At 33.4% G+C, this 8,345-nt stretch overlaps 1 protein-coding gene across 5 annotated transcripts in view; it reads left to right on the top strand.

Moving 5' to 3' along the window:
- LOC106457169 (flocculation protein FLO11-like) overlaps positions 1–8,345 on the top strand; it is a 60,989-nt gene that overhangs the window by 40,531 nt on the left and 12,113 nt on the right. For all 5 annotated transcript variants that reach the window (XM_022383006.1, XM_022383009.1, XM_022383010.1 and 2 more), the window contains one exon: positions 4,320–4,475. In XM_022383006.1, coding sequence (XP_022238714.1) covers positions 4,320–4,475 — 156 coding nt within the window. The remainder of the gene's footprint in view (positions 1–4,319; positions 4,476–8,345) is intronic.

The following is an 8,345-nucleotide window of genomic DNA, read 5'->3' as shown; positions in this document are numbered from 1 at the left end:
AAAATAGAGAGATAGACAATTTTGTAATTTTATAATTTTTGTCTTTTGCTCAATTTTTCAGCGAGGAAAGCACAATTAGGAGTTTACCTGAACTATTCATATGTGGTCAACCAACGTACTTGGGATTTGGTACAAAGATACCTCCTTGCAGGTTCCAAGGAGTGATGTAGACAGTTTTTGATTCACGATTTTTCTGGTGTTAAAATTGGTTATGTTGGGATTGCATGGTGGATATATATTGTATTGCGAATGTTGGCCTCTTTGATTTTTATTCAATTACTTTCTATGGCTATGTTACTTTCACAAAATGTATAGTGTTCTGACAACCATATCTAATTAAGATACTACAGTATATATATATATACATACATTGTTAACAGTGTACGCCTCGCTAGTTTGATGTTCCAATACACAAAGCGCAAGTGGTTAAAACAGCTGCTTATTCTGGACAATAGAGATCATTACAGGCAGAACAACAACGTAGTCTCACAGTTAAAATTTGAATTCAAACGTTTTTAAAATGTCGTTTTTATATACCATAATTATGTTTACTTCTCTCATTACACTACCAAATAAAGTTGATTTGTGTTTAAGAATAGTGTCATTTTTGGAACTTATATATTTTGTTACATTTATTGATGTATAATTAGCCTAATGTAGGTTTAACGAGCATCATGTGGATTAAATATTAAGTCAATATACTTTAAAACATACAAGTCCAAACCTAGACTACATAAAACGACGTAACAATAAACATATTGTACACATTTTTCAAACATAGACAACTATTTTCTTTTAATTGGACATTTTCATTTCTGGTGTCTGCAGTTTTTTTTTGTTGTTGTTGTTATGTTTTTATATCGAAGTTACCAAATCCATCGAGCTCGTGTCGTTATGTTTATAGTTGTCAGAAAACAGAGTTTTTAAAGTTGTGTTAAGCTGAGATACATACTCTTCTGTAGTTTTAAGTCTTTGTGATTTCACAAAAACCAAAATTACATCCTTTCCCGGCAACACAGGTACGATTATCCACACGTGCTTTTGTGTAAATAGCGTGTTATTTTCGTGTCAATAATCTAATATGAAAAATCTGTATATTCATATTTCTATTGTGTTATGATTTTGAGAGTAAAAACATCATCGTGGGGGTTTCAGTGAAAAGGTATCGGAGCATCCTGTGGTATTTACACGCCTGAAAATAATTCGATTATTTGTTGTCCTACCACCTATTGAATTTTGTAGGAATTAAATATGACGTGCAAGGTGCTGGAGGTAGTTTAACAGTAAGAGTAATGTTTTCATGAAACGTTAATTTCTTTAAAAGAGTAAAAAACGTTCAGAATTTACCTGAATATTATTGGAAATCATCTATATGCTATATTACTGCATTTATACCCTGAAAAACAAGGGTTCTTTGAAGACTGTAATGCAGCAGGCCAAAGCGTGTACATTTTCTGAAATTGGTTGGAAGAGTTTCATAGAAATTTTCGCCATCCTTCTTGAAATGATCTATTATCCAGCTCTAGACCATCGTGCTGTAATTGAACAAAACACCTTCCAGCATCTTCTGGGAAATGTGGGGGATTCTTTTCAAGTGCTTGGCTAGCATAGTTTGAGGTCCAAATGGGGGGTATTGTTAATCAACGTTATCTAGCAAGCGACTAAAATTTGGGATTTAAACTGAGGATGAGATAGTCGTCATATTTCTATTGAAAACCTACATTATCATTGGGAGTATAGTATTTAAAAGAATTCCGGACACATTTTCAGATGCATGATTTATGCTTTCTCGGCATTTATCCAAGGTAATATATGATAAACTGATGATGATCCAGACCAGTTCAAGAAATCGAATGCTGGTTGACATCGTATAAGTCCTAATCGCCCCAACATTTCAACACAGCGGTCAGCTTTCACAAGGTCTAATCTCTGCTGAGTTGTTCGCATGCTGTTGTTGTGCACTAAGAAACTGAAGTTTCGGGCTTTGTTTGTAGTCTTGTTTTGAAGATCATATATACAAATCAGACAATGGTCGGACTTTATTGTATTGTATTATTTATTGTGGAAGTTTAGAACGCGTTCCTTACTTATCTTAAAAACCGTGTTTCTTTAGTCAACTATGCCTTGTTCATCTTCTGTGGCTTTCACTATCTCCAATTTAATTTATAGCTATACATATCATCATGTATTTTATTATGTATCAGTTTGGCTTCTAAGGCTCTTAAATAGTTAAATTAAATATTTTACACTGATTTATTTTCGCTTATTAAACATACCTCATAAGAAAGATAAAAATACTAAAGAAAAACACTTGAATACTAGTTTGAATGTGTTATTTTTTAAGCCTATTATTGCTTGTATTTCCTAAAGATTGCCGGGATGAGCGCGATCCAATGGTTAGCTGAAGTTGAACGGTTCCCAATCCTTTACTAACAAAAACCAAATTTACTCCGTACATTGGTGCCATGGGTGCGTTAAAAGAGTGGTGATCAAATTCTACTTTTCAGTATGACAAGAGTATCACAAGAGTTGGCGGTGGGTGGTGTTGACTAGCTACTTTCCCTCTAGTCTATCACATAGAAGGCTAGTGCAGATAGCCCTCTTCTAACTTTTCGCGAAATTCAACAAACGAACAAGATCACCAGATGCTCAGAAATCAAACTTTTCTGGAAAAAACAACATTTGCATTTTATTTGTTACTTGAACTAATCAGATGGTCTTGAAAATGTTTGTAAAAAATGAACTTTTCAAGTGGGAAGCTTGCTCTTTTGATCTGCATTGCACCTTTTTAATTTATGTTTTCTAGTGGGTGCAGGTGAACACTAATAACGTTTTCTTTGATTCAATAAACCAAAACTATTTATTTATTTAATTGTTAACCAAGACAGATGAATAATGGTCTTGCATATAAGAGGCTGTATTGTATACTTCTTTTCTTTAAGGACAATTTTGAGAATAATATTTCAGGTCAAACTTTTCTGTATGAATCAATTTTTTCATTGTTTTATTCTACGGCATACTGTATTCTTATTTTGGAAATATTTTTGATATTTTTCCATGTACCATTTCTACTGTGATTTGGGTTTAATGCTTTTTTTTGAAAAAAATCCTTGAGTGTCAAAGGTGGAAAATAACTTAATCTAATTGGAAGACACTTCCACGAAGTTTGTGCGTTAGGATAGTTATGTATTGTTGAAACTTTATCAGTTTCGAAATGTAAGAGGTAAAGTATTCAAACATTTCGGAATAAACATCTAAGATTTCAGCTTACGGAGTTGATATGGACCACATGAATCTTGGCAGAACGAATGTCATTTCACTAGATTTGGTTTGAATTACTTCTTTGCATTGATCTCATGTAACTGAATTAGTCTATAAGATGGCACAAGTGTGGGAAGCACAGCAACTCAGACAGTTGCTGTACTGTTACAGTAAAAGTAATTTTGCTGTTGTTCCTAATACTTCTATATTAGACTACGTGGTATTTACATGTATTATGTAGTTGATAAAACATTACATAATCTGGAGAGTGGATTAAGGTATTTATGTGCTCGTTTTCTATCCACAAAATACTGGCATGTAAATCATAGATTGAATACCAAGAAGGTCATATGTAAATTATTCAGTAACACTTCCAAACAAGCAGCTGAAATATGGTTAAAATTGTTTGTTTTTGTCAGAATTTTCTCGAATAGTTGCACTAAGGGTTGTCTGCGCATAGTCGTCCCTAATTTTGAGCTAACAGACTAGAAAGAAGGCAGCTAGTCAATAGCATCCCTGCCAGATTGAAGAATAAAACCATTAGTACAAATCGTAACAACTGTAAATATAAGTGGTGACAAGTGTTGTTTCTGTTAAATAATGTTTTTTTTTCTAATAATCAGAAAGAGGGTTTTATCGTCTTACCTAGATTTGGTTTGTATTTCGCTATCTGTGCTAACCGCCCCTAATTTAGCAGTGATAGAACTTGAGGGAAGGCAACTAGTCAACACCACCTACTGTCAACTCTTGGGCTACTCTTGTAACAACGAATAGTGGGATTGACCGTAATATTATAACGAACGACCCCACGGCTGAAAGGACGAACATGTTCGGTGTGACGGGAATTCGAACTCGTGACCAGCAGGTTGCGAGTCGAGCCCCTTAACCACCAGGCCATGCCAAGCCTCCTCTTACCAAAACATTTATTCTTGTAGTATTTGCAATATATGCATATTGGTAATTCGTATTACCATAAATTAATGCTTTTTTTATTATAATTTATTTCATGTTTGACTAACTTATTATTTGTGTTTATTTTGTTTCATTTTTTTTTAAAGGTACGGCAACCGTAATGTTATTAAGTGGCTATTGCGGGAAGCCAAGATGCCGGCCTTAGAGAAGACCTATAACAATGCTCTAGCTCTGCACTTTGCAGCAGCTAAGGGATGCTTGGATTGTGTGAAGCTGTTGTTGGAGTCTTGTCCTGAACTTAGGTAAGTTCTTGTCAACCTAATGATCAAAATTCTATGTCAATTCTAGTTACATCAGCCATCAGAGTGTGGTTACCTATTTATTTATTTGTATGTCCTCTGTTGTCATGCAAAAGGGTATCTGAAGTCTTCATTTCAATAATTTAATTTTTCTTACGCTAAACATTCTGATATAATGTATCTCTTATGATCTACTGAGGACGAATAGAAATGTGCTTTGACCTATTATATATTTTACGATTCATGTAAATTTCAGAGGCGTCACTAGAATTTCTCCATAGTTATTTTTAATTTCATTTTTGTACAAACGAGCATAAGCAATTGTGTTATAATGGAGGATCCTGCAAAACAGGACAATCCAGGGGTGATCCACCCGCTGCAACATTTGCAAATCTGAATGTGTCTGTAATGTATTTGGGTGAAAGAAATGACCTGTTTTTAAGCACACTTTAGATTCCAAAACTTATGTTATTCTAGACGTATTACCTGTTGCATCACGTTACTGTGTTATCCCTAGCAGCATAAGTTCAGGTTATGTTTTATAGTGACATCTGTAAAAATGAAGCAATTTCACTTGTTTACTTGCAAGACCTAGATGTGATAACTTAGTCATAAATAAAATTTTAATATTTAAAATCTGTATAAGTTTCATCTACAAAACGAATCCAAAAACGTAGAGGATGTAAGGAAGTGGAAACATCAATTTGTTTTATGTTGGTCAAAAATATATTAGCTAAAACACTGACAAAACTTACACACCCGTTTATTTTTTTTTAAATTCGGAACTATAACTTAATTTCTAAATCTTTAAAATTTAAATTAACTATCATTCGTTGAATATTATTAGAACTGTGCAATATAAACTTCTTCGAGAGTGTATGTGTGTTTTCTTATAGCAAAGCCACATCGATCTCTCTCTGCTGCTACACCGAGGGAAATCGAATCCCTGATTTTAGCGTTGTAAATTCTAAGAATTACCGCTGTCCCACCAGGGGACACTTCGAGAGCATATACTTGAAAAAGTATAGACTTACTTCTAATCTTAACCGAACTCTCACTCGTTTAACTTGTAATTAGAGTCATCTTTGAACAAAGAAAGATACCAAACATAGACTAATTTATAAACATGTTATTAACATGGAAAAAGACTTTAGTCAAAAATATTCCGACCAATTTATAACCCAAAAGTCTTTGATGAAAAACCGCAAACAAAAAATGAGGAAAACAGCAAGAAATTGGATTCCAATGGTAAAAAAGTAGCATTTAATCCTCTAACCAACTGTTAGCTACAAGTGAAATGGAATTTTTAGAAATATGTTTTAACATTGCTGTTGGTCTAAGACAGCTTCTAAATAAAGAAATAAAAATGAGACTAGAAAAAAGAAAAATCCAGTTTCGCCTGTGTTACCTAATACATTTATGATCAAGATAGTGGAAATTGCTATTTCCACTTTTCTACATCCTCCAGTTTCCTGGATCGTTATGTGAGTGACATTTATACAGTTTTTAAAGACTCAAATTATACTGATAAGTTTCTTTTAAATTTGAACGTTATCCAGCCCCTCATTCACGGTCAAAAATGAAGTGAGGGTAAGCTTTCATTTTCAAATGTGTTAGTAGAAATAAGAAACATTGAATTTCACATTCGCTTTTGGTAAGGATACATACTCAGGAAATTAACTTCTTTGGAATTCCTTACACGATCATAAACAACAAAAACAAACAAAGAACAAGGATCATAAAAACTTTCTCATGTAGGTACAAACTGTTTGTTTTTCTCAACAGATTTTTCTCACTGAAAAAAAAAATTATTTAAATCTCAGCTTATGTAACAAAATGAGTATTCTTCCAAGGTAACACGATTCTATTCAAAGCTAGTCCCTGATGATGCTTTAGGTACATTAATAAAATGCAGCGTATTTAAAAAGGTTTTTTTAAAACATACTCACTTGCTTGAATTAAGAAAAAATTCTGTGTTACTTCTTGTCTCCTCATGTTAGTAAACAAATCATGTATCAATTCTTGTCCCCTTAGACCAGTCAACAAATTCTGTTTAAATTTTTTCTTCATCCTACCGACAACAACCCAGGTTAGTAACTGGAATGTCAAAACCAATTACCCTCATTCTTTTACAGAACATATGGAGTGATTCCTGATGCCTTGCCAAATATTCCAATGAATGAGTTTCAAGAGGGACTGTCTTGTCGAGGCCATAACATTTTGCAATAAAACACCTCACCCATCAATTCGAGGGAGAAACCTTCGATACATCGAGCATTGTTGCTACTTTTGAAGGAACAATTCCCCCACATCTGACATAGATGGATTCAAAATAATTTTCTGTTAGACCATTTGTTCCTAATCCTATGTAATAAGTGCTAAATATTTAGATATATCACTTCTCAATGCAGGAGCAAATAATGACGTCTTATTTGCAGAAGACCACATTCTAATTTGAACTATATTGTAATATTGTAAAATCTGACCAATGTATAACCTGCAATGTTGAATATGATACATAGGCCAAGAATTGGATTACACTATAGCAGAACACAGTATCACTTAATTTTAACAAATTGTCTCCACTGGCAATAATTTTGAAGACACGTGTGCCAATTTTCTGTCTCAGAACTTGTCAAGTTCATCTTCTAGCCTTATAGATAACATATGCCTTTAGCCTGATTTTGACATTTGTCGGTGTTGCTTGCAATTTTGAAGATGAAAGTACTAAAAAAACCGTTATCTCCATCAGGGATCTTAATTCAAAGCCAGACTTTGTAGTATTTATTGTTGAAGCTGATATTAATGAACGGCTCAAGCCACAAAACATTCTGAGTGCATCAAAATTATATCCTAGGAAGCTAGAAAATATTTCACTTACCTGGCTTCTGGAAGTCTACGTTTATTTCTTCAAATTAGGGATGGCACAACCTCTTGACTTTTTATACTGGAATGCTAAAAACCTTCTTGTACATGATGCCAAAGTTACGTTAATATCAAGTCTACTCATGATATTTGTATTGGTTAATTTTTGCTCAGATTCCTGTCTACTTACCACTTCTTAGACTATGTCATTTGCCTTAATGACAGACCATTGAGAGAACATGATGGCATATGTTGCATTACTAGAAAAGGTGTTTCTTTCTCTGCAATCGAATTGCAGAAATATCCTCCTCTGAAATCCACAGTTATCAATGTTTGTTGAGAGCTCAAATGTTGTTAAACTTCTCAATGTTTACAACTATTTTATTATCCTTTTCATATTTGACATTTTACATTTCTTCATCTCTCATACTTTTTGGAGATTTTAATTCTCTTTGGAGATCATCTTGCATTGATTTTAATTGATTAGCACTTGAACAATTTTTCAAAGATCAGGATTTAGTGATGATAAATAATAGCAACCCTGTTTGTGTTGATCCCAGTTCTGATAAATAAACAGCACTTGAAGTAATAATGTAATTGCATTCAATCCCGTATATACAATAATCTAACCAACGTTTATGGGGCTCTGCTTTAAAGATTTTTCTATCCGAGTTGAGTATCTCTTTTTTTTTTAAATTACTATACTCATTATAGTTGGTAAGTTTGATTAAGTACGGACGTGTTTCTCAAACTGTTCACTTTCACAGAAATAAAATTAACAGTTGACTTTAGACTGAATAACTACCGAAAGACTTGCCTAAAATAGCCACGAACTTCATCCTCCCATAACCGGTATAAAATATATCTTTACTTGTGTATATTCACGTAATATTTTTTCTATATTGCCATGCAGCTTCTTCAGGTTAATTATGCTTTCTTCAAGAGATGACTTGCAGTTTGCAATCATCAGTTATGGATCTACTTTAAGATTATTCTAATGTTCTTTTA

This window comes from Limulus polyphemus, unplaced genomic scaffold (assembly GCF_000517525.1).
Source record: "Limulus polyphemus unplaced genomic scaffold, Limulus_polyphemus-2.1.2 Scaffold299, whole genome shotgun sequence".
Lineage (NCBI taxonomy): Eukaryota > Metazoa > Arthropoda > Merostomata > Xiphosura > Limulidae > Limulus > Limulus polyphemus.
The sequence above is the reverse complement of the archived record's forward strand: the minus strand, read 5'-3'. Positions and strand labels throughout refer to the sequence as shown.